This window comes from Pleurodeles waltl, chromosome 3_1 (genome assembly GCF_031143425.1).
Source record: "Pleurodeles waltl isolate 20211129_DDA chromosome 3_1, aPleWal1.hap1.20221129, whole genome shotgun sequence".
Classification (NCBI taxonomy): domain Eukaryota; kingdom Metazoa; phylum Chordata; class Amphibia; order Caudata; family Salamandridae; genus Pleurodeles; species Pleurodeles waltl.
The window spans coordinates 669,546,092-669,571,301 of record NC_090440.1 but is presented as its reverse complement, the minus strand read 5'-3'; the positions used below and the strand labels follow the sequence as shown (position 1 = coordinate 669,571,301).

At 45.6% G+C, this 25,210-nt stretch overlaps 1 protein-coding gene across 3 annotated transcripts in view; it reads right to left on the bottom strand.

The window, feature by feature from the left end:
* FADS1 (fatty acid desaturase 1) overlaps positions 1-25,210 on the bottom strand; it is a 196,287-nt gene that overhangs the window by 17,551 nt on the left and 153,526 nt on the right. For all 3 annotated transcript variants that reach the window (XM_069223231.1, XM_069223232.1, XM_069223230.1), the window contains exon 9: positions 2,811-2,908. In XM_069223231.1, the coding sequence (XP_069079332.1) occupies positions 2,811-2,908 (98 nt within the window). The remainder of the gene's footprint in view (positions 1-2,810; positions 2,909-25,210) is intronic.

Here is a 25,210-nt window from a genome sequence, read left to right as displayed (position 1 = left end):
GTCCTTTTTAAGTTTTTCAATGGCTGTGTCCTTTGAAGAGCGGATTTGATTGTTCGGAATCGTTTGTCCCTCTTCAACTATTTGCTGCGCCCTTTTTTGGTATTCCTGGGGAAGATGGTCTATGAGAAGTTGCATCTCATCCCAGTGTGCGCGGTCATATCGGGCTAGCAGCGCTTGAGAATTTGCGATGCGCCATTGGTTGGCTGCCTGTGATGCGACTCTTTTTCCTGCCGCATCAAATTTTCGGCTTTCTTTGTCCGGAGGTGGGGCGTCGCCAGATGTATGGGAATTTGCTCTTTTGCGAGCTGCCCCTACTACTACGGAGTCAGGTGGTAACTGCGAAGTAATAAACACTGGGTCTGTGGGTGGTGGTTTATATTTCTTATCCACCCTTGGGGTGATGGCTCTTGATTTTATGGTCTCTTCAAAAATTTGTTTTGCGTGCCGTAACATCCCTGGTAGCATTGGGAGACATTGATATTGGCTATGTGTAGCCGAGAGGGTGTTAAATAGAAAATCATCCTCTATAGGATCGGAATGCAGTTGGACATTGTGGAATTCTGCTGCCCTAGCCACCAGTTGCGAGTATTTATGTACTGTCCTCTGGCGGTGACGGCTTTGTGGGGTATGAATCGGGATCATTGTCCGGCACTGGGGTGTCGTATAAGTCCCAAGCGTCTTGATCCTGATTATCTTGACTTATAGTAGTTTGCGCTGGTGAGTGCATTTGTGGCAGAGTTTGTGCCGGCGATGCCTGTTGTGGTGGAGAGGGCGGAGGCGTGACTTTTTTAACCACTTTGGCTTGTGGTTGTGCGTCATCCTTGAGAAATCCGATCCTTCTTTTTCTCATTATTGGGGGAAGGGTTGATATCTTCCCTGTGTCTTGTTGGATGTACAGTCTCTTTTGTGTGTAGTCTGATTCTACACTTTGGAGCTCTTGTCCAAATCTGTGCATCTGGCCACTTATTCCTTGTTCCTCTGTGTAGGAAGGAGGTGTGGAACTTTTCGGCGCCGAGAGAGAATCTTTTTTCGGCTTCGGTACCGACTGAATTTTTGTGGCTTTCGGCAGTGTGTCTCGGTGCCGATGTTTTTCGGTGCCGGCATCTTGTTTTTGCTTCTCGGAGCCGCTATCTCGGCTCCGAGGTTGCTCCATGGCGGTCCCTCGACCGGAGTCGGGTGTCTTCGCTATGGGCGTGCCCTTTTTCGGCGCCTTCGACGGGTCGCCGGTTTTATGGGTCGAGCCATGGCCTGTTGGCAGTGGCGTCCCCTGGGCTTTTGTTTTTTCGATGGTCTTTATTTTCGACGTCTTACTCACTGTTTGTTGTTGTTGTTCGACGTCGGAGTCTCCGGATTCTGAGTCCGGAACCGAGAATGTTTCCTCTTCGTCGTCGAAACGTTGTTTAGTCGGCGTGGACGCCATTTGTAGACGCCTGGCTCTTCGGTCCCGGAGTGTTTTTCTGGACCGGAAGGCTCGACGGGCCTCACAGGTATCCTCCTTGTGCTCGGGGGACAAGCACAAGTTACAGACCAAGTGCTGATCTGTATAAGGATACTTACTGTGACATTTTGGGCAGAAACGGAACGGGGTCCGTTCCATCGGCTTCGGCGTCACACGCGGTCGGGCCGACCAGGCCCCGATGGGGGATCGAAGCTACCCCAAAGTCTTCCGATGATCGGTGTCGATGTACCTAACTATCCCGATACCGAACGGAACAATACCGACGCTTTCTTCCGAGATTCTGACTAACTTTCCGAACCGAAACACGGAGCGAAAAGGAACACGTCCGAACCCGACAGCGGAAAAAAACAATCTAAGATGGAGTCGACGCCCATGCGCAATGGAGCCGAAGAGGGAGGAGTCCTTCGGTCCCGTGACCAAAAAAGACTTCTTCGAAGAAAAACAACTAGTAATACTCCGAGCCCAACACCAGGCAGCGGACTGTGCTCAACATGTGTATCTGCAGCAACATATGCCATCGAACCACAATTTATGTTATCTAGATTATGGGCCCCCACCGTGCAAAAACAACAACCTGCTACTGACCCAATAATATGGCTAGCGTGAAAACGTGAACCTGTAACTCTGAGATACACCCGCTATGAAACTCAAGACCAGTTTACCAAAGCAACCAACTAACTGAGAAAGTAAAGACTACTGCCTTGAAGATACTCTTCCGAGTATGTCCAAGCATCCATTACTCTTACACCAGCACAGCAAGGCAACACATAAACCAGTTGCATTTCAAGAATCAGTTGTGAAACGGAAACACAGACCTTTTTTCCCCCCTAAGATTTTGGCCAGTAATAAACATGTAAACCAGGCAGTCTCCACTAAGGAAACTGCCGGGAGGAAAGCAGATAGGTCAGTTACTCTCCATGTATCGGCCAACTGAGAAAGCACAGGCAGTAGTTATACTCTAGGAATCTGTTACAAACACACAAAGCAGCTGCTCTCCAGGACTAGGTCTAAGAAAGTAACACACCAGCCAGTTACTCGTCAGAGCCCACACAGAAAGGAAAGGTTCACTTGGTCCGTAATCCGCAGTCTGCTCACCACAGCTAGCAAACCAGTAATCATTTAGGACATTTTCTAGGACGGCAACAAGCAAACCTTTTAACCTACTGTAACCCGACCAGTGGGACAACAAATCAATAAAATACCACGCAGACGTAGCTACAGTGACCTCTGGGCATTCCGGTGGGGGCAGAGTATTCTTTGGGGTAGTTTAGGGACAGGATATTGGAACTGTGGATGCCCGAATGAAGATGATGGGGTGGAATGGAGCATCGATCCAGTAGAGGGAGCTCACCTCACCAGAAAGAAGAGGCCCACAAGTCCGCCCACACCAAGGAGAGGTTGGTAGGTAAAATAGAGTCGAACGTAGAACGTGAGCATCCACGCCAGATCCTGCAAGATAAATATGAGACAGTCAACCAGAAAAGAAGCCAGCCTACATCCTGATAAATTGGTCACAGTTTTCTACAAGCAAGCAGTAAAAGGTCTATTAACTGTGTATTTTAAAATAGAGCCAGGCCCGGTTCTAGGTATTTTTATCTGGGTGGGCCAATGCAGGCCCAATTTATGTCAGTTCTGGAGGTAGCCTAAAAGCCCTAAATTAACACTTTGATGTTGATTCAGCAACATGTCTAGGGTAACGGAAAGGGCATCACACATCCTTGACTTTAATGACATCAAAGGCAGTGACATATGTACTTTGACCCTCAATCTTCCTACCAAGTAATGTTGCATGGCCACAACAAGGTTTTATACCACAGTCATTATTTGATAGTTTCCCTACTGTATACTACAATCCGAAATGTATAGCTAAATCATAGGGAGAGCGAAAAATGGATTTAAATAAAACAATAGTAGTTATGTGCACAAGTATTACTTGATGTAAAGTTGACCATGTATTGAATATAAACTATATAATTGGCCTAAATTATTCTTCACTCCTAATACATTTTGATTTAAAATCACCTGTAGGTTCTATCACTCATGTAAACCATAGAGGTGATCGTTTTGTTCACAGACTTAATTTTTCATTTATATACATAATAAAACCACAAAAAATCATTAAAAAAGTTTGTTCTTTAAATCAGTGGTTCCCAACCTGTGGTCTGGGGACCACTTGGGGTCCGCGACTGCTTGGAAAATTAAATAATATTAATAGATTAGATCTCCAGCTTTCAGTAATAACTTAATGGGGGGTCCCCAGATTCCAATAACGAATCAGTGGGGGTCCCTGGGTTCCAGTAATGATAAAATGGGGGTCCACAGAAGTCAAAAAGGTTGGGAACCACTGATTTAGATCATGTTTTTATTTACTGGGAAAAGTGCACATGGCACTGCTGAATTTATTAATTTAACAAAATCTAAAGTGTAAAATCCCAGGCTCAATTCTTGTGGAAGGTAGAAAAACTAAACTGTGCTCATGAAAACACTGTTTGCCTGCTGTTCTTGAAGTCTCAGCTGGTGATTTTTTAAAGTGGTGAGCCGTTTTACTTGCTCTGAATTGCAGAGAGTGAAGTGCGTGAGCCTGACATCTTCTAGGGAGGGTTCCACAGATCTACCCTGATCAACATTTTGAAAAAATGGGACCGATAGTGCATTTTAAAACAGGGTTTTCACATACATATGCTGAAACCCCATAGGCTCTGCTCTTGTTAAATATTCAAGTCTTTCATGATGTGCCAGGCCAATTTAACCTGATGCTCCCAAAAGTTCACCCCATTTTTCCAAAATGTGCTAGAGGTGCTCCTACATGACAAAAAGTGCCTCCATAGTGCCAAATACAGCATATTGTCCGGTGTGCTCTACATCTGCCATAAGTGACCGTTAAGTCAATACATTACATACAATATGCCACTGCCAGAATTTTGCCATTAGTGCCACCATAAACTGTGTTTGATCCTGACGTAAAAAATTATCTTTAGTATGTCAGGGCCAGCACTTTGTCATAACTGCCCCCTCCTATTTACCATGGTTGTCCTCCTTTATGCCAAAAAATACTTTAAAAGTGCCAGCATTTTGACACAGGTGACCCCTATGCCAAGAATTGTCCTCAGTACGCCAGTAATTTTCCAAAGTTGCCCCTATGCTACAAATTACATACAGTACGCCGATGCCAGCCTTTTGTCAAAGGTGTCCACATATGCTAATTATAACGTCTAGTGTGCCCCTGTTTGCTAGGATTTCTTCACAGGTGCTTGTCATACAAATAATTGTTTCCAGTATGCCAGTGCCAGAATTCTGCCATGGGTGCCTTTAAGTCAAGAATTGCCTTCAGTATGCCAGAGTCAATAGCGCACCATAACACCACATTTAACATGTGCTCACTTATATTTTATCATTCACAATCATACTCTCATTCATTCTCACTAACTTGCATTCATTCATTCTCACAGTTGTGCTCGCTCACTGCCACTCACTCTCCCTCATTCTAGTTCACACTCATTCAACTCACCCACATACTCTTACTTTTTTGCAGTCACTCTTTTCCTCACTCACAAATTCATTCATTGACACGTGCATAGTCACTGACATGTAGGTGCACATTTACTAAACAAAATAGCAACATGCAGCATAGCAACCAAAGTTGCGATGCTCCACTGGTCATTTCTACTAAGATATGGCACCGATGCTCTCTTCTTAAGCGCTCATGAACAAACAGACTGCCTAGCAGCATACATACATTCCTTTCCACCATGATGCAACGGTGTGTGCATGATGCCTAGCATAACTTTTGTACTTGATGGTTAACCTCCCAGTACAAAGTACATGTGCCTAGACAAACTTTAAAACTTTTCACACATTAGATGGGCGCACACATGGAGCATGTAAAAAGTTAAAACAAATTAGAAAATTTCCTCACGTAAGACCTGCCTCAAGAAGGTGTTGTTTTTTTGGTGCAAAACTCTGTCTGTAGACAGGATTTTGCGTCAAAAACCCTAGGTTGTAGAGTGAGAATACCCATATAGAAGCCATGTCATTCTCACATGGTGCAAAGTAGCACAAAGGATTATTTGTCCTACGCTGAGGTTGTTTTCTAATGTAAAAAAAGCTTTTGCACTGGAACAAGTTTTGCACTTTGCGTGCCTTTGCACTGGTGCAAAGTCTTGATAAACATTCCCAGAACTCCACACAGAAACCAGCATAACTGAGGTTCAGAAGGATGCTCACAGCCCTGGACTCTGATGCCACTTTGGCAGGTAGCACCCTGTCCCCATGCCCCTAATATACATTGCCCAACTGTAGCTTGCCTCCGACACAAGCCAGAGCTGCCACAAGGCCATTTTCTTCCGACATGATTATTTTAATGTCTCAACTAGTACAAAATAGAGACAGTCACCAAAGTCATTTTTCCCCTTTTCAGGACATACTTTAAAAGTATTTATAATAACAAAATGTGTTCTAGAGGTTCCTCAATGACACTGACTACGGTTGCCACCTGTCAGTTTTTTTTTTTTCCGGCGCCACCAGTATTTAAACATCCCAAATGGTAGAAAAATAAGCAAAATCACCTAAAGGTGGTATTTTTAGCCCTAATCTGCGCATACTTCAAACAGCAAATTTAAATATAAAACACCTTTAAAAGCATTCTAGTGCTGCAAAGATCCTTGACTAATAAATAATGTAAATACAGACAGAAGAGTCATTTTACAAAGGAGTACAATTGTATTCTTAGTCCTATTTAGTATAACGTGCAGGCCTTTGCACACTCTTAAAACTACAGCAAATGGGCGTTTTGTTTCTTTTGGAAAAGTGGCCGGGCTGGCCTTGGCTGATAATTAACATAAACTAACTGAAAGAGCATCACAGGGTTTGGCTGTTGACATGGAGGAAGCATTTCACAGGTGCGTTCTCCATGGCCTTCTGCCATGGCGCTTCTGCCAATTGGGAGGGCCAAAGGTCATGTTTGGGTGTGCCTGGCCCACCCGCTAGAACCGGGCCTGAATAAAGCACAGCCTGCTGTCACATTCAGAGATTATCCTGAGTCCCCAAAATATGTCCAAATACCGCTTTAAGAGAATCTGCTGATTGGTGAATGTACTAGTGGGGGATCTGAAGTAGGTGTGTAGAGCTCACTAAGCAAACACATCTACAGGATGATTACCTCGCCTCGGAAGTACTAGTAGCAGAAGGGAAAAAACAAGAAAAAGTAAGCAAACAGAACTGTTGGCCCATAGTTGTTAAAAGGACCTGCAAAGTAAGGGGAAACAGACTAGTCGTTGTTCAACAATATAAAGAAGCATTAAATAGTCTTGCTAAGTGAGGCAGAACTTATAAAAGGCCTAGAGGTATTGCAAGCACAAGCTAGTGTGTTGAATTAGTGTCCTTTTGTTTAAATACCTTTTTATTTGGGTTTTGAAAAATGCACAATAGCGGCATGAGTACAAATAAATGTGCAACAATACAGCGGATGACATCGCACCACGAAAAACAGAAACATTGCATAGTACCAAGAGGTGTGGAAAAGTAGTAGGTGCGTAACTGGCGGGGTGTGTCCATGCTCTACCACTATGCAAGAAACTTGGGGGAGGCGATATAAATGGGGAGGAGACGAGGTTGGTGCTGTGTCATTGGCGGTGAGTGGAGTTGTCTTGAAAGGGTATAGCGCATAGATTGTCGTGTCCTGAAAAGTGCTGTCATGATTGAGAGCAGAGCACCAGCTACAGGAAGTTGACGGTGGGGGTGCAAATTATAGCAGAGGGGGGGGGGCACAATGGCAGAGTTGGGTGCGGGGGGGGGGTTTCAAGTGGAAGGAACAGGGTGTGAAAAATGATTGCCAGAGATACTGGCTGTAGGCAGGAGTGTTATCATGAGGGCATTTCATCCTTGCATACTTTCAGCTGAAAATCCTTGATGAAGGTGGCCCATTGGGAAGAAATGGGGTGATTACGAAGGTGCCGACCTAGCGGAGGCCTTCATCCTCAGCTGTGGCCCACTAGTTCAGAGCCCATGCTACGCCTCCACCAGCAGGGGCGCTGGGGAGCGCCAGTGGAGTGTGAGTGTGAGTGTGCACTTGGCGAGGAGGAGTGCTATGGCTACAAAGCAGGAACACACTTTTTGTCTCTTTCTGCGCTTGAAGATGGCTAGTGTGCATGCCTCCCACGTGTGAATGTCTGTGAGCTCTGTGACCTCTTGCAGGGTAGTGTGCACCGCATGCCAGTAGCCCCACACCGCTACACAGGGTCATACTATGTGCTTGAGGTCAGCATCTGGGAAGTGACAATGGAGGCACGTAGCATGAGCAGCAGGGTAATAGAGGTTCAGCTGGGGGGGAGGTACGCTGTATGCACCATAATTAATTTGATGTTCTTGAAACAAGAGTTCTGTGAGAACTGCTGGGGGTGCTCTAGAGCCTGTTCCCACTCCTTATCATGCAGGGCGCTCCCGAAATCTTACCACTTACTTCTCAACATGATGAGGGGGCATTCCAGAGGTCGCGGATGGCCTTATAAAGACAGGTAATGAGGTGGCGGCCTGCATGAATCGTAAGTATGGCCTGCAAGACTGAAGGGGTGGTCCGTTCTGATTCTACTGTGCCCTAAAGGGTGCGGCAGGTCTTGCATAGTTGCTTATATTTAAGTAACTGACCAGGGGTGAGAGCTTGGTCTATGGTCAGCTGGACAAGGGAGAGGAATTGGCCTCAAAATAGACGTCGCCGATCGTATGCAAGAAGTGCGTTGTCCAAGCTGTTAGGTCGGTTGAGGAAAAGAAACCAGAGAAGCTGCTCACGCCAACCAATGGGAGGTTAGGGGCATATGCTGGTTTGCCGTGAGATAAGTGATGTCTTTGAAGCATGCTTGCATGTGAAAATTGCGGGTGGAGAATATTACGTACTGTAGCAGTCAAGAGAACTCCTCGGGAGTCACTAGTCTCACCCATGTATCACACATTGGTCCAGCGCAATAGCCATTGTAGGTGTGCGTCTAGATAATATGCTTCAAACACAGTCCCCTCATGTCCACCAGGAGTTGCAACTTCTTGAGGGCCACTCAACACCACGTGGAGCCCCAAATAAGCACAAATATAGGAGAGAGTCTAGGTCAGTGAAGATCAAGAGCTGGGGGGTGACAGGGACGTTGGCGAATGTAACACACCAGCCAAGGTAGAATATTAATCTTCTCTAGGGCTATTTTGACAATTGAGGCAAAGGGGAAGGATTGCCAGAAGCTGATTTAAGACTGGATGATTACCAGGACTCCGTGTTGATTCCCTTCATACAGGTCATGAGGAGCGGGATACAGTTGGAAGCATAGGTAGCAGATTGCCTCTTGGCACCAACGAAGTTGTGCCTCCAAAGTGTATGGTTGGCTGGGACAGAGTGGATAGACTTCTGACTTAGTCCAATTAACTTGCAGTCCTGAAGCTTTGACAAAGCTGGACAAAGTGTCATGAAGTTAATTGAGAGCTGTTGTCACGTCCCGGAGATATAGTAGCAAGTCGTCCACGTATAGTGATATGATGTGTGCGGTCTGCTAAAGGAATGTCCCAGGTTTGGCCCTCCCTTCGAAGCCGGATGGCCAGGGGCTCCATCGCTAGCGCAAAGAGCGGGAGGGAGAGTAGACACCCTTGTCGAGTTCCCCAACTAACTGAAAAAGAAGCAGAGATAGGGAAGCCTAGCCAAATCCATGATGTAGGATTCCTATAAAGTAGTCAAGTGTACGCAAGTAGACGTTTTCCAGCGCCCATACGGGCAAGCACCAGAAAAACGTAATTCCAGGAGAGCGTATCAAACACCTTCTCTAGGTCCAGAATAAGATAAGCAGCATTTGGACCTGGTCCTGTACAGGGAGTGCAGAATTATTAGGCAAATGAGTATTTTGACCACATCATCCTCTTTATGCATGTTGTCTTACTCCAAGCTGTATAGGCTCGAAAGCCTACTACCAATTAAGCATATTAGGTGATGTGCATCTCTGTAATGAGAAGGGGTGTGGTCTAATGACATCAACACCCTATATCAGGTGTGCATAATTATTAGGCAACTTCCTTTCCTTTGGCAAAATGGGTCAAAAGAAGGACTTGACAGGCTCAGAAAAGTCAAAAATAGTGACATATCTTGCAGAGGGATGCAGCACTCTTAAAACTGCAAAGCTTCTGAAGCGTGATCATCGAACAATCAAGCGTTTCATTCAAAATAGTCAACAGGGTCGCAAGAAGCGTGTGGAAAAACCAAGGCGCAAAATAACTGCCCATGAACTGAGAAAAGTCAAGCGTGCAGCTGCCACGATGCCACTTGCCACCAGTTTGGCCATATTTCAGAGCTGCAACATCACTGGAGTGCCCAAAAGCACAAGGTGTGCAATACTCAGAGACATGGCCAAGGTAAGAAAGGCTGAAAGACGACCACCACTGAACAAGACACACAAGCTGAAACGTCAAGACTGGGCCAAGAAATATCTCAAGACTGATTTTTCTAAGGTTTTATGGACTGATGAAATGAGAGTGAGTCTTGATGGGCCAGATGGATGGGCCCGTGGCTGGATTGGTAAAGGGCAGAGAGCTCCAGTCCGACTCAGACGCCAGCAAGGTGGAGGTGGAGTACTGGTTTGGGCTGGTATCATCAAAGATGAGCTTGTGGGGCCTTTTCGGGTTGAGGATGGAGTCAAGCTCAACTCCCAGTCCTACTGCCAGTTCCTGGAAGACACCTTCTTCAAGCAGTGGTACAGGAAGAAGTCTGCATCCTTCAAGAAAAACATGATTTTCATGCAGGACAATGCTCCATCACACGCGTCCAAGTACTCCACAGCGTGGCTGGCAAGAAAGGGTATAAAAGAAGGAAATCTAATGACATGGCCTCCTTGTTCACCTGATCTGAACCCCATTGAGAACCTGTGGTCCATCATCAAATGTGAGATTTACAAGGAGGGAAAACAGTACACCTCTCTGAACAGTGTCTGGGAGGCTGTGGTTGCTGCTGCACGCAATGTTGATGGTGAACAGATCAAAACACTGACAGAATCCATGGATGGCAGGCTTTTGAGTGTCCTTGCAAAGAAAGGTGGCTATATTGGTCACTGATTTGTTTTTGTTTTGTTTTTGAATGTCAGAAATGTATATTTGTGAATGTTGAGATGTTATATTGGTTTCACTGGTAATAATAAATAATTGAAATGGGTATATATTTTTTTTTGTTAAGTTGCCTAATAATTATGCACAGTAATAGTCACCTGCACACACAGATATCCCCCTAACATAGCTAAAACTAAAAACAAACTACAAACTACTTCCAAAAATATTCAGCTTAGATATTAATTAGTTTTTTGGGTTCATTGAGAACATGGTTGTTGTTCAATAATAAAATTAATCCTCAAAAATACTACTTGCCTAATAATTCTGCACTCCCTGTATATGGAAGAGGCACTGTATGTTCTGGGATGTGTTGCGGCCCCCGGGACAAACCCATTCTGGTCTACATGTTTAAGCTCCGAGACAACCTGAGCTCATCAATATTTTATAGTCTGCACTTAATATGGCTATGAGTCTGTATGATCCTAATTGTGTGGGGTCCTGGTCTGGTTTAGGGATAGGGACCAGCAGAAATTCCCAAAGCGATTGAGGGACCACTCCAGAACTGAGGGCAGCTTTATACATCTGAGTCTGGGTGTGAGGATTGTAGAGAAGAGGCTATCAAACCGGGGGCCTTGTTATGTGCCAGGTCCCGAATGGCTTGTGTCACCTCCTGCGTTTAGAGCGGGACATCTATGTTTGTTCTATTAGTGGCAGGAATAAGTGGGAGAACTTTATCGTGTGACAGTTGGAGCGGTATCTATGGGAGCCTGGTAGATCGCAGAATAATAAGTGTGGAACTCCCGCAGAATCTTGTCCTGGCCATGCAGCACCATGCCTGAGTGCAACTAGATTTCTGTGATAGGGCCGGCGGAAGCATGCTGCCTGATGAGCAAGCACCCAGATTTGTTTCCTTCCCTATGGACCTTGGCCGCATGAGATGTGAAGTTCAAGGAGGATGGCATAATTTCACGTCTGTGTAGGTTGAGGCAACGGTTGGGGCACAGTCTGCCTTTTTTCCCCAAATCTGCAAGATGACTCTCAGCTTCGGTTATCTCCCTTTCTAGGGTCCTGCGGACTCCAGTTATCTCCTGTATACACTTACCCCTGGTCACTATTTCGAATGCATCCCATTTGATAGCTCTGGTGGGGGCTGTGTTGTGTTTTTTTGTTGACGGATGTGCGTAGAAGACTAGGTCGTCCGAGCTGTCTCGGATGCGTGGAGGCAGCCATCTCAGATCCACCATGTTCCCATCATGGTCCGAAATTATGCACCCTATATAATCCAAGTGCCGACTGAGGGGTATCGCAGAGGATGAGCATGGGAATCGGTCCAGCTGAACATAGAGATTGTGAGGGATGGAGTGAAAGGAGTAAAGCTTAGCACCGGCATGTTGTGACCTCCAAGTGTTAGCTAAGGACCAGTGAGGGCCCCGTGCTGGCTAAGGACCAGTGATGGACCCGGCGCCGAAATCAGGTGGCCTGGGTGCAGGGGAGGGAATGTGACAGTGGGGGTGGGATCTGTCCAGGACAGGGTCCAACACACAGTTGTAATCTCCGCCTAGGATCCATGGCACCTGGGTTTTGTGGGGCAGGTCAACAGAGAATCAAAGAAGGTTTCTTGCACCATGTTGGGTGCATAAATGCTGCCAGTTAGGATAAGTCTGCTATCCAGGTGACCCTCTGATACCACATACCTGCCATCCCTATCCACTGTAACACCAGTTTCCTGAACGGAGACACCAGGTCTGAGCCCATATCAGAGCATCACATGCATACCCCGAGTAGATAGTGGCATGTAGTGTGCCGGAACCCTAATTCCTCAGCAGTCATGTGTGATTCTTGGAAGAGGATAATGGAACCCAGTTGGCACTTAGCATAGGAATAGATGGCATATTGCTTTTTAGCCGTGTGCATCCCTCGTACATTAAGGGTAAGGAATCTAATGTCTCTTTGGGTGGCATGATGGTGACGGTGCATGGATCAGGGAGGAATGTAGGGTCGGGGGAGAGGCGCTTCCGTTCACTTGAGCCTTACCCTTGCGGCATCGTAGTGGGCATGATGAATGCAAGGGGGGTCCAGGGCGCTGTGGGAGGTGGTCCCCACTATATTGGTCTGCCCAATCCCAGGTGTCTTTCGAGTGGGTGAAAAATGTAGTTGTACTGTTGGAAATGATCTTCAGATGTGCAGCGAACAATACCCCCCCAACCCCAAATGGACCCCCAGCTGGTAGAGATGATGCTTGACCTCCAGGAAGGAGGTCCGTTATTGCACTGCTCGTGTATAGTATGGGAAAAACATAACAGCCTTAACCTCGACTGCTCGTGTATAGTCTGGGAACAAGTAGGCCTGTGAATCAGTTGCTAGGAGCGTGCTGTTCAGTGCCCGTGATGCGGGTCGATGCAGGTGTGGTCATCGGGATCAAATAGGAGGCCCTCCAAGCCCGGTCGGGGTCCGCGTAGAAGTCTCTCTCCAGAGGCTGACTCCACTCTGCGTCCTCCCTGTGGGTTGTAAGCTCCCCGATTGGGTGTGGGCCGAGGCCCCGCTCACATGTGGTTAGCCCCTGGCCCCAGGCTCTGGCGGTTCTGCAATGTGGGGCCCACCTGGAGGTTGGGTGGGCAACGCGGGAACTCGAGGCTCTTCCCCACTGAGCTCTCCAATGGTTGTGGTGCTCTGAAACGGGACAGGTGGCAAGAGGCTGTGCGCAGGGCCGCGAACTGCTCAGGTGCTGCTGTTGAATCCATGTACTGTGTGGCCACCACAGATCTCCAAATGGCTCCGGGATGGTGCTCTGATCCTTGGTGGGGTCTCCAGGTACCTCTGCAGGAGTTTCACTAGGTCTGTGACTCCGATGTTGAAGAATTGTGCAGGCTAAAGGATGGACCATTTTCAGAACGTGTTGGCCAACTTGACCACACCCCAATTGAATAGGTGTTCTTGGTCCCTAGTTTAGGGACTTTTAAAGGAGATTGTAAAATGGGAGATATATAGATGGAGAGTGAGACTGGAGTAGCTTGCATGAAAATGGCTCTCTTTGGTTAGCCCTTCTGATTGACCCTGGAAACCAATTCAGAACAATGTGCAGCCGCACCATGCCTGACTATTTTGAGGTCTAAGGAGGCATATGCAAAATTAACTTTGACTGCTCTGTTTTTGGCCTCGTCTACAGACCGCTTAGGCAGACCTATTGTATAACATATACTTAAAGTAATATTATTTTTGTAGGGTATAGAAAAACAATTGCACGGGGCTCAACATCATTTAACCTAGTGAAGCCTTAGTTTCATAACTTTAGTTGGAGTTTGGGATACAAGACATATGGTGTTCTAGAATATAAAGATGTCCTTGAGTTGAGCCTATGCAATGGTTATTTATTCTCCTCGAGACAAATAGTTCCAATCATTTTTCATAATCCAAACTTGTTGTGGTAATTCTTCACAATATGAGTTCATCCTTATTGTAGTACCCCAAAGCAGCTGACATATGTTTTGTGAGTTACCTCTCCTAAAAAAATATAGAAATCATTTTCACTTCTCCCTTCCTATAACTTATACCTTCGCATATAGCACTATTATCGCATTATTTGATTAAATTAATGATCCATTTAAAGTAATCGATTTTCACAATACTCTCCAAAACAGGCAATCAAATATCAAAATAATATAAATTCAGGATTTACAATTAATAGATTTTACGCTGTTTTATATATATATATATATATATGGAAAATGTCACTTACCCAGTGTACATCTGTTCGTGGCATTAGTCGCTGCAGATTCACATGCTGTGCACATCCCGCCATCTGGTGTTAGGCTCGGAGTGTTACAAGTTGTTTTTCTTCGAAGAAGTCTTTTCGAGTCACGAGACCGAGGGACTCCTCCCATTTCGACTCCATTGCGCATGGGCGTCGACTCCATCTTAGATTGTTTTCCCCGCAGAGGGTGAGGTAGGAGTTGTGTATGCTAGTAATAGTGCCCATGCAATGGAGTGAATACGTATGTACATAATGAAGTTTAAAGTAATATATTTACAAATTTACAAATGTTCAAGATCAACTTCTAAACGGCTACAGGCTCCTGGGGAGGCGGGTGGGCGCATGTGAATCTGCAGCGACTAATGCCACAAACAGATGTACACTGGGTAAGTGACATTTTCCGTTTGATGGCATGTGTAGCTGCAGATACACATGCTGTGCATAGACTAGTAAGCAGTTATGTCCCCAAAAGCGGTGGTTCAGCCTGTAGGAGTTGAAGTTGTTTGAAATAATGTTCGTAGTACAGCTTGACCTACTGTGGCCTGTTGTGCAGTCAACACATCTACACAGTAGTGTTTGGTAAATGTATGAGGCGTAGACCATGTTGCTGCCTTACATATTTTGTTCATTGGAATATTTCCTAGAAAGGCCATGGTAGCACCTTTCTTTCTGGTTGAGTGTACCTTTGGTGTAATAGGCAGCTCTCTCTTTGCTTTAAGATAGCAGGTTTGAATACACTTAACTATCCATCTAGCAATGCCTTGTTTAGAAATTGGATTCCCTGTATGAGGTTTTTGGAAAGCAATAAATAGTTGTTTTGTTTTTCGAATTAGTTTTGTTCTGTCAATGTAGTACATTAGCGCTCTTTTGATGTCTAATGTATGCAGTGCTCTTTCAGCTACAGAATCTGGCTGTGGGAAGAACACTGGTAATTCTACCGTTTGATTCAAGTGGAACGGTGAGATCACTTTTGGTAAAAATTTTGGATTTGTCCGTAGAACTACCTTATGCTTGTGTATTTGAATAAATGGTTCTTGTATGGTAAATGCTTGAATTTCACTCACTCTTTTTAGAGATGTGATGGCAATCAAAAATGCAACTTTCCATGTTAAGTATTGCATTTCACAAGAGTGCATGGGCTCAAAAGGTGGACCCATGAGTCGTGTTAAGACAATGTTGAGGTTCCATGAAGGAACTGGTGGTGTTCTTGGTGGTATAATTCTCTTTAGGCCTTCCATAAATGCTTTTATGACTGGTATCCTAAATAATGAAGTTGAGTGCGTAATTTGCAGGTAAGCTGAAATTGCGGTAAGATGTATCTTTATTGAAGAGAAAGCTAGCTTTGACTTTTGCAATTGTAGTAAGTATCCTACTATATCTTTGGCAGATGCGTGTAAGGGTTGAATTTGATTATTATGGCAGTAATAAACAAATCTTTTCCACTTATTTGCATAGCAGTGTCTAGTGGTAGGTTTCCTAGCTTGTCTTATGACCTCCATGCATTCTTGTGTGAGGTCTAAGTGTCCGAATTCTAGGATTTCAGGAGCCAAATTGCTAGATTCAGCGATGCTGGATTTGGATGTCTGATCTGTTGTTTGTGTTGTGTTAACAGATCTGGTCTGTTTGGTAGTTTGACATGAGGCACTACTGAGAGGTCTAGTAGTGTTGTGTACCAAGGTTGTCTTGCCCATGTCGGTGCTATTAGTATGAGTTTCAGTTTGTTTTGACTCAATTTGTTTACTAGATATGGAAGGAGTGGGAGAGGGGGAAAAGCGTAAGCAAATATCCCTGACCAGCTCATCCATAACGCATTGCCCTGAGACTGATCTTGTGGGTACCTGGATGCGAAGTTTTGGCATTTTGAGTTTTCCTTTGTTGCAAATAGATCTATTTGTGGTGTTCCCCAAATTTGGAAGTAAGTGTTTAGTATTTGGGGGTGAATCTCCCACTCATGGATCTGTTGGTGATCCCGAGAGAGATTGTCTGCTAACTGGTTCTGAATTCCTGGAATAAATTGTGCTATTAGGCGAATGTGGTTGTGAATCGCCCAATGCCATATTTTCTGTGTTAGGAGACACAACTGTGTCGAGTGTGTCCCTCCCTGTTTGTTTAGGTAATACATTGTTGTCATGTTGTCTGTTTTGACAAGAATGTGTTTGTGGCTTATTATGGGTTGAAATGCTTTGAGCGCTAGAAATATCGCTAACAGTTCTAAGTGATTTATGTGAAACTGTCTTTGCTGTATGTCCCATTGTCCTTGGATGCTGTGTTGATTGAGGTGTGCTCCCCACCCTTTCATGGAAGCATCTGTTGTTATTACGTATTGTGGCACTGGGTCTTGGAAAGGCCGCCCTTGGTTTAAATTTATACTGTTCCACCATTGAAGCGAGATGTATGTTTGGCGGTCTATCAACACCAGATCTAGAACCTGACCCTGTGCTTGTGACCATTGTGATGCTAGGCACTGTTGTAAGGGCCGCATGTGCAACCTTGCGTTTGGGACAATGGCTATGCATGAAGACATCATGCCTAGTAGTTTCATCACCAGTTTGACTTGTATTGAAAATGTCACTTACCCAGTGTACATCTGTTCGTGGCATCAGTCGCTGAGATTCACATGGTATGCATGAGCTCGCCATCTGGTGTTGGGTCGGAGTGTTACAAGTTGTTTTTCTTCGAAGAAGTGTTTTCGAGTCACGGGACCGAGTGACTCCACCTTCTGTGCTCATTGCGCATGGGCGTCGACTCCATCTTCGATTGTTTTCCCCGCAGAGGGTGAGGTAGGAGTTGTACTATAGTAATAGTGCCCGCGCAATGAAAAATGTAAGTATGTACCTATTAAAGGATTAAGTAATATATATACAAATGTACAAAATTGAAGGTAACTTCTGAACTGCTACAGGCTTCCGGGGAGGTGGGTGGGTCCATGTGAATCTCAGCGACTGATGCCACGAACAGATGTACACTGGGTAAGTGACATTTTCAGTTCGATGGCATCTGTCGCTGTAGATACACATGGTATGCATAGACTAGTAAGCAGTTAGTTCCCCATAAGCGGTGGTTTAGCCTGTAGGAGTAGAAGTTGTCTGAAATAGAGTTCTTAATACAGCTTGACCTACTGTAGCTTGTTGTGCGGATAGCACATCTATACAGTAGTGTTTGGTGAATGTGTGAGGCGTAGACCAAGTGGCTGCCTTACATATTTCTTGCATTGGGATGTTTCCTAAAAAGGCCATTGAAGCACCTTTTTTCCTTGTTGAATGTGCCCTGGGAGTAATGGGCAGTTGTCTTTTTGCTTTAAGGTAGCAGATTTGGATGCATTTAACTATCCATCTGGCTATACCTTGTTTTGATATTGGGTTACCTGCATGAGGTTTTTGGAATGCAATAAATAGCTGTTTAGTTTTTCTGATGTTCTTCGTTCTGTCAATGTAGTACATTAATGCTCTTTTGACATCTAATGTATGTAGTGCTCTTTCAGCCACAGAATCTGGCTGTGGGAAGAATACTGGTAGTTCTACCGTTTGATTTAGATGGAATGGAGAAATAACTTTTGGTAAAAATTTTGGATTAGGTCGTAGGACGACCTTATTTTTATGTATTTGTATAAAAGGCTCTTGTGTTGTGAACGCTTGAATTTCACTTACTCTTCTTAGAGATGTAATGGCGATGAGAAAGGCAACTTTCCAGGTGAGGAATTGTATTCCGCAAGAGTGCATGGGTTCGAAAGGTGGGCCCATGAGTCTTGTTAGAACCACGTTTAGGTTCCATGAAGGAACAGGTGGTGTTCTTGGTGGTATAATTCTTTTAAGCCCTTCTATGAATGCTTTGATAACTGGTATCCTATACAAGGAAGTTGAATATGTAGTTTGCAGGTATGCAGATATTGCTGCAAGGTGTATTTTAATAGAAGAGAAGGCTAGCTTTGCTTTTTGTAAATGGAGCAAGTAATTTACTATATGTTTTGGAGTTGCCTCTAGTGGTTGTATCTGATTATGATGGCAGTACCAAACAAATCTTTTCCACTTACTTGCGTAGCAGTGTCTAGTGGATGGCCTTCTGGCCTGCTTTATGACTTCCATACACTCTTGGCTAAGTTGTAAGTGTCCGAATTCTAGGATTTCAGGAGCCAGATTGCTAGATTCAGCGATGCTGGGTCCGGGTGTCTGATCTGTTGGTTGTGTTGCGTTAACAGATCTGGTTTGTTGGGCAGTTTGATGTGTGGTACTACAGACAGATCTAGCAGTGTTGTGTACCAGGGTTGTCTTGCCCACGTTGGTGCTATTAAAATGAGTTTGAGTTTGTTTTGACTCAATTTGTTTACTAGGTAAGGAAGGAGAGGGAGAGGAGGAAAAGCGTAAGCAAATATTCCTGACCAGTTCATCCATAGGGCATTGCCTTGGGATTGCTTGTGTGGGTATCTGGACGCGAAGTTTTGGCATTTTGCGTTCTCTTTTGTTGCAAATAAGTCTATTTGTGGTGTTCCCCAGAGTGTGAAGTAGGTGTTCAGAATTTGTGGGTGGATTTCCCATTCGTGGACTTGCTGGTGATCTCGAGAGAGATTGTCTGCCAGCTGATTCTGGATCCCCGGAATAAACTGTGCTATTAGACCAATTTGATGGTGGATTGCCCACTTCCATATTTTTTGAGCTAACAAGCTTAACTGCGTTGAATGTGTTCCTCCTTGTTTGTTTAGATAATACATCGTTGTCATGTTGTCTGTTTTGACAAGGATGTATTTGTGGGTTATGATTGGTTGGAAAGCTTTTAGTGCTTGAAAAACTGCTAATAATTCTAGATGATTTATATGCAGTTTTGTTTGATGTATGTTCCATTGTCCTCTTATGTTGTGTTGATTGAGATGTGCTCCCCACCCTGTCATGGAAGCATCTGTTGTTATTACGTACTGTGGCACTGGGTCTTGGAAAGGCCGCCCTATGTTTAAATTTATACTGTTCCACCATAGAAGCGAGAGGTAAGTTTGGCGGTCTAGCAACACCAGATCTAGAAGGTGACCCTGTGCTTGAGACCACTGTGAGGCTAGGCACTGTTGTAAGGGCCTCATGTGCAGTCTTGCGTTTGGGACAATGGCTATGCATGAGGACATCATGCCTAGGAGCTGTAGTATTGTTCTTGCTTGTATTGTTTGGTTTGGAGACATGTGTTGAATGACCCTGTTGAAATTGTGGATCCTTTGTGGAGTTGGCGTTGCTACTCCTTTTGTCGTGTCTATTATGGCTCCTAGATATTGCTGTACTTTGCTTGGCAGAATGTTTGATTTTGCAAAGTTGACGGTGAACCCTAGATTGTAGAGGGTTTGTATGACTTGATTTGTGTGGTTTGAGCATTGTGTGAGCGAACTGGTTTTGATTAGCCAGTCGTCTAGATACGGGAACACATGTATTTGCTGCCTTCTGATGTGTGCAGCGACTACTGCTAGGCATTTTGTGAATACTCTTGGAGCGGTTGTTAAACCAAAAGGCAATACTTTGAATTGGTAATGTATTCCTTTGAATACAAACCTTAGATATTTCCTGTGTGATTGATGTATTGGTATATGGAAATATGCGTCCTTGAGGTCTAGGGTTGTCATGTAGTCGTGTTTTCTGAGCAATGGTAACACTTCTTGTAGTGTGACCATGTGAAAGTGGTCTGATTTGATGAATGTGTTTACTACCCTGAGGTCTAGAATTGGTCTCAGTGTTTCGTCCTTTTTTGGTATCAAGAAGTACAGTGAATAAACTCCTGTGTTTATTTGTGTGCTTGGTACTAATTCTATTGCATTTTTTTGCAGTAGTGCTTGAACTTCTATCTCTAGAAGCTGTGAATGGTATTTTGATAAATTTTGTGATTTTGGTGGTATGTCTGGAGGGAATTGCATGAATTCTATGCAATAACCATGTTGGATAATTGCTAGGACCCATGTGTCTGTAGTTATTTTGTCCCATGCTTCGTAATATTGATGTATCCTCCCCCCCACTGGTGTTGTGTGGGAGGGGTGAGTGACGTGTGAGTCACTGCTTGTTGGTAGTGGTTTTGGGGCTTTGAAATCTTCCTCTATTCCTAGGAAATTGCCCCCCTCTATACTGGCCCCGAAAACCTCCCCTGTACTGTCCCTGGTAGGTGGGCGGTGCGGACTGTGAGGTGCTAGCTTGTGTGGCCTGACCCCGAAACCCTCCTCTAAAAGGTGTTTTGCGGAAGGTGTTATAAGATCCTCTGCTCTGCGGGGAGTAGAGTGCGCCCATGGCCTTGGCAGTGTCAGTGTCCTTCTTGAGCTTTTCTATGGCTGTGTCGACCTCCGGACCGAACAGAAGTTTCTCGTTTACTGGCATGTTAAGCACTGCCTGCTGAATTTCTGGCTTGAATCCAGACGTTCTGAGCCATGCGTGCCTACGGATGGTAACCGACGTATTAATGGTTCTTGCGGCCGTGTCTGCTGCATCCATGGAGGAGCGTATTTGATTGTTGGAAATGTTTTGACCCTCCTCAACAACCTGTTTTGCTCTTTTTTGCAGATCTTTTGGGAGATGTTCAATGAGATGCTGCATCTCATCCCAGTGGGCTCTGTCGTATCGCGCTAGCAGCGCTTGTGAATTTGCGATGCGCCACTGGTTTGCTGCTTGGACAGCAACCCTCTTCCCGGCTGCATCGAACTTCCTACTTTCTTTATCTGGGGGAGGTGCATCCCCAGAAGTGTGTGAGTTTGCCCGTTTTCTGGCAGCCCCTACCACCACAGAGTCTGGTGGCAGCTGAGAGGTGATGAATACAGGGTCCGTAGGAGGCGCCTTATACTTTTTGTCCACCCTAGGCGTCACTGCCCTACTTTTAACTGGCTCCTTGAAAATGTCCTTTGCATGGCGTAGCATGCCTGGGAGCATCGGCAGGCTTTGGTAGGAGCTGTGGGTTGAGGAGAGGGTGTTAAATAAAAAATCATCCTCTACTTGTTCCGAGTGTAGTTCCACATTATGGAATAGTGCTGCTCTAGCCACCACTTGTGAGTAGGCTGTGCTGTCTTCCGGTGGTGATGGCCTAGTTGGGTATGTGTCTGGGCTGTTATCAGACACTGGTGCGTCGTACAAGTCCCACGCATCCTGATCTTGGTCATCGTGGCTCATGGCGGTGTGAGCTGGCGAATGTGACGGGGTGTAAGTTGGCGAAGCCGGAGTTACAGGTGGAGGCGAGGGAGGAGGTGTTACCTTTTGTGCTGTTTGTTGCTGAGGAGTAAACTGAAGCGTTCTCTTTCGTTTGACAGGTGGAAGGGTACTGATCTTCCCAGTCCCCTGCTGAATAAAGATACGCTTTTGCGTGTGATCCACGTCAGTGGATTGCAGTTCTTGTTCAAATCTATGTTTCTTCATTTGAGAAGACATAGAATGCTCTTCAGTGTAGGAGCCAGAAACAGGGTCTGATGTCGCTTTTTTCGGCTCCGAAAACCCTGTCGATTGTTTTTTCGGCTCCGAGGTAACCTTCCTCTTTTTCTGTGCCGAAAATTCTGGGCCTCTATGGTCTTCGGCGCCACTGTCTCGGCGTCGATCCGTGTCGACACCGAACTCTCGGTGTCGATGCTTCTGTTTAGCAGTCTCTCGGTCTCGAGGAGGCTGCGTGCCGGTGTCTCGACCGGAGTCGGACGATCTCGACACTGAATGGGCCTTTTTCGGTGCCGATTGTTGGTCACCGAGAATTTGGGTGGAGCCATGGCCGGTTGGCAGTGGCGTCCCCTGGGCCTTCTTTCCTTTTTTAAGGTTTGATCTCGACGTCTTACTCACAGTTCTTGTAGAGTGTAGCTCGTCGGAGTCTGAATCCTGGATGGAAAAGGATTCCTCCTGTTCCTCTTCTGTCTCGAACTGTCGACGCTCTTTTGGCGTGGACGCCATCTGCAGTCTTCTCGCTCGACGGTCGCGCAGAGTTTTTCGGGACCGGAACGCCCGACAGGCCTCACAGGATTCTTCGCTGTGCTCGGGTGACAGGCACAGATTACAGACCGAGTGTAGGTCCGTATAAGGATATTTGTTGTGGCATTCGGGGCAGAATCGAAACGGGGTCCGTTCCATCGGCGTTGTCCTCCACGCGGTCGGGCCGACTAGGCCCCGACGGGGTGCCGAAATCTACCCCGAAGGGCACCGAAGCGCTTCGATGTTCAACGCGTCGTCGTATGTGTCTATCTCTAACCGGATCGCAACGATACCGTCGAAAATCTTCCGTCTTCAGCTATCTTTCCGTTCCGAAACTCGGAGCGACAGGAACACGTCCGAACCCGATGGCGGAAAGAAAACAATCGAAGATGGAGTCGACGCCCATGCGCAATGAGCACAGAAGGTGGAGTCACTCGGTCCCGTGACTCGAAAACACTTCTTCGAAGAAAAACAACTTGTAACACTCCGACCCAACACCAGATGGCGAGCTCATGCATACCATGTGTATCTACAGCGACAGATGCCATCGAACCTTTTGTTTTGGATACATGGTCTGTATTACATTGTGAAATGTGTGAACTCTTTGTGGACTTGGAGTGGCAATCCCTTTTGCTGTGTTGATTGTCGCTCCTAAGTATTGCTGTGTTTGACACGGCAGAAGGTGTGACTTTGTGTAGTTGATTGAGAAACCTAGTTTGTGGAGGATTTCTATGACATATCTTGTGTGTTGTGAACACCGTCTTAGCGTGTTGGTTTTGATTAACCAATCGTCTAGGTACGGGAACACATGTATTTGCTGCCTTCTGATATGTGCAGCTACTACTGCCAGGCATTTTGTAAAAACTCTTGGTGCAGTTGTTATTCCGAATGGCAACACTTTGAATTGGTAATGTATCCCTTGGAATACAAACCTTAGGTACTTTCTGTGTGAAGGATGTATTGGTATATGGAAATATGCATCCTTTAGGTCTAGTGTTGTCATGTAGTCTTGTTGTTTGAGCAGTGGGATTACGTCTTGTAATGTAACCATGTGAAAGTGATCTGATTTGATGTAGGTATTTAATGTTCTGAGATCTAGTATAGGTCTCAGACTCTTGTCTTTTTTGGGTATCAGAAAGTACAGGGAGTAAACTCCTGTGTTTATTTGTTGTTTTGGTACTAATTCTATTGCTTCTTTCTGTAGCAATGCCTGAACTTCTAGTCCTAGAAGATCTATATGTTGTTTTGACATATTGTGTGTTTTCGGTGGGACGTTTGGAGGGAATTTGAGAAATTCTATGCAATAACCATGCTGGATAATTGATAAGACCCAAGTGTCTGTTATTATTTCCTCCCAATGTTTGTAAAACTTGGTTAGTCTCCCCCCCTCAGGTGTTATGTGTTGGAGATTTGTGACCTTGAAGTCACTGCTTGTTTGGAGGAGTTTTGGGACTTTGGAACTTTCCTCTATTCCTTAGGAATAGTCCCCCTCTATATTGTCCCCGAAAACCTCCCCGCTGATACTGGCTCTGGTAAGTGGGCTTTGTTTGTGAGGTTGTGGCTTCTGTGGTTTGCCCTCGAAACCCCCCTCGAAATTGTGTCTTTCGAAATGTGCCTCTGCTCTGTGGGGAGTAGAGTGCGCCCATGGCTTTGGCCGTGTCGGTGTCTTTCTTAAGTTTTTCGATCGCAGTGTCCACCTCCGGCCCAAACAACTGCTGTCCGTTGAATGGCATATTCAGCACAGCTTGCTGTATCTCTGGTTTAAATCCTGATGTACGCAGCCATGCATGTCTCCTTATTGTTACTGCTGTGTTGACAGTTCTAGCAGCTGTGTCTGCAGCATCCATTGCTGACCGTATCTGATTATTGGAGATACTCTGTCCTTCTTCTACTACTTGCTGCGCTCTTTTTTGGAACTCCTTGGGTAAATGTTCAATAAAGTGTTGCATCTCATCCCAATGGGCCCTATCATATCTGGCTAACAAAGCTTGCGAATTTGCAATACGCCACTGGTTTGCTGCCTGTGCCGCCACCCTTTTGCCTGCAGCATTGAATTTTCGACTTTCTTTATCTGGAGGTGGTGCATCTCCTGAAGTATGAGAGTTGGCTCTTTTGCGCGCTGCTCCCACTACAACAGAGTCTGGTGTTAGCTGTTGTGTAATGTACACTGGGTCTGTTGGTGGCGGTTTATATTTTTTATCTACTCTTGGAGTAATGGCTCTCCCTTTAACAGGCTCCTCAAACACTTGTTTGGAGTATTTTAGCATTCAGGGTAGCATAGGAAGACTCTGATATTGGCTGTGTGTGGACGACAGTGTATTAAAAAGAAAGTCGTCTTCAATGGGCTCTGAATGAAGGATGACTTTATGAAATGCCGCTGCTCTTGACACCACCTGTGCGTAGCCTGTACTATCCTCTGGTGGCGATGGTCTAGCTGGATAGCATTCAGGACTATTATCTGACACTGGTGCGTCATAAAGGTCCCATGCGTCAGGGTCATCTTGACTCATTCCTGTATGAGTTGGGGATTGCATCATTGGTGGAGTGGCTACCGGTGATGGTTGCGGAGAGTGATGTGGGGATGGTGGCGGTGTTACTTGTTTAGCCACCTTTGCGTGTGGCTGTTTGTCCTTGTCTTGGAAGGCAAGCTTGCGTTTCATTTTGACTGGAGGAAGAGTGCTGATCTTCCCTGTATCTTTTTGAATAAAGAGCCGTCTTTGTGTGTGATCTGGCTCTATTGTCTCTAATTCCTGTCCAAATCTATGTGTCTTCATTTGTGTGGACAGTCCTTGTTCCTCAGTGTAGGAACTTGTTTTCGGTTCCGAGGCCGGATGTTTCGGTACCGAAACCTTTTCAGCTGCTTTTTTCGGCTCCGACGAAACCTTCTTTACTTTCGGCGTCGTGCTCTCTCGGTGCCGACCCGTTTCGGTGCCGCTGTCTCGGTGCCGAATCTTCTCTGAGCCACTATCTCGGGCCCGAGATTGCTGTGTGCCGGTATCTCGACCGGAGTCGGATGACTTCGACACCAGCTCGCCCTTTTTCGGT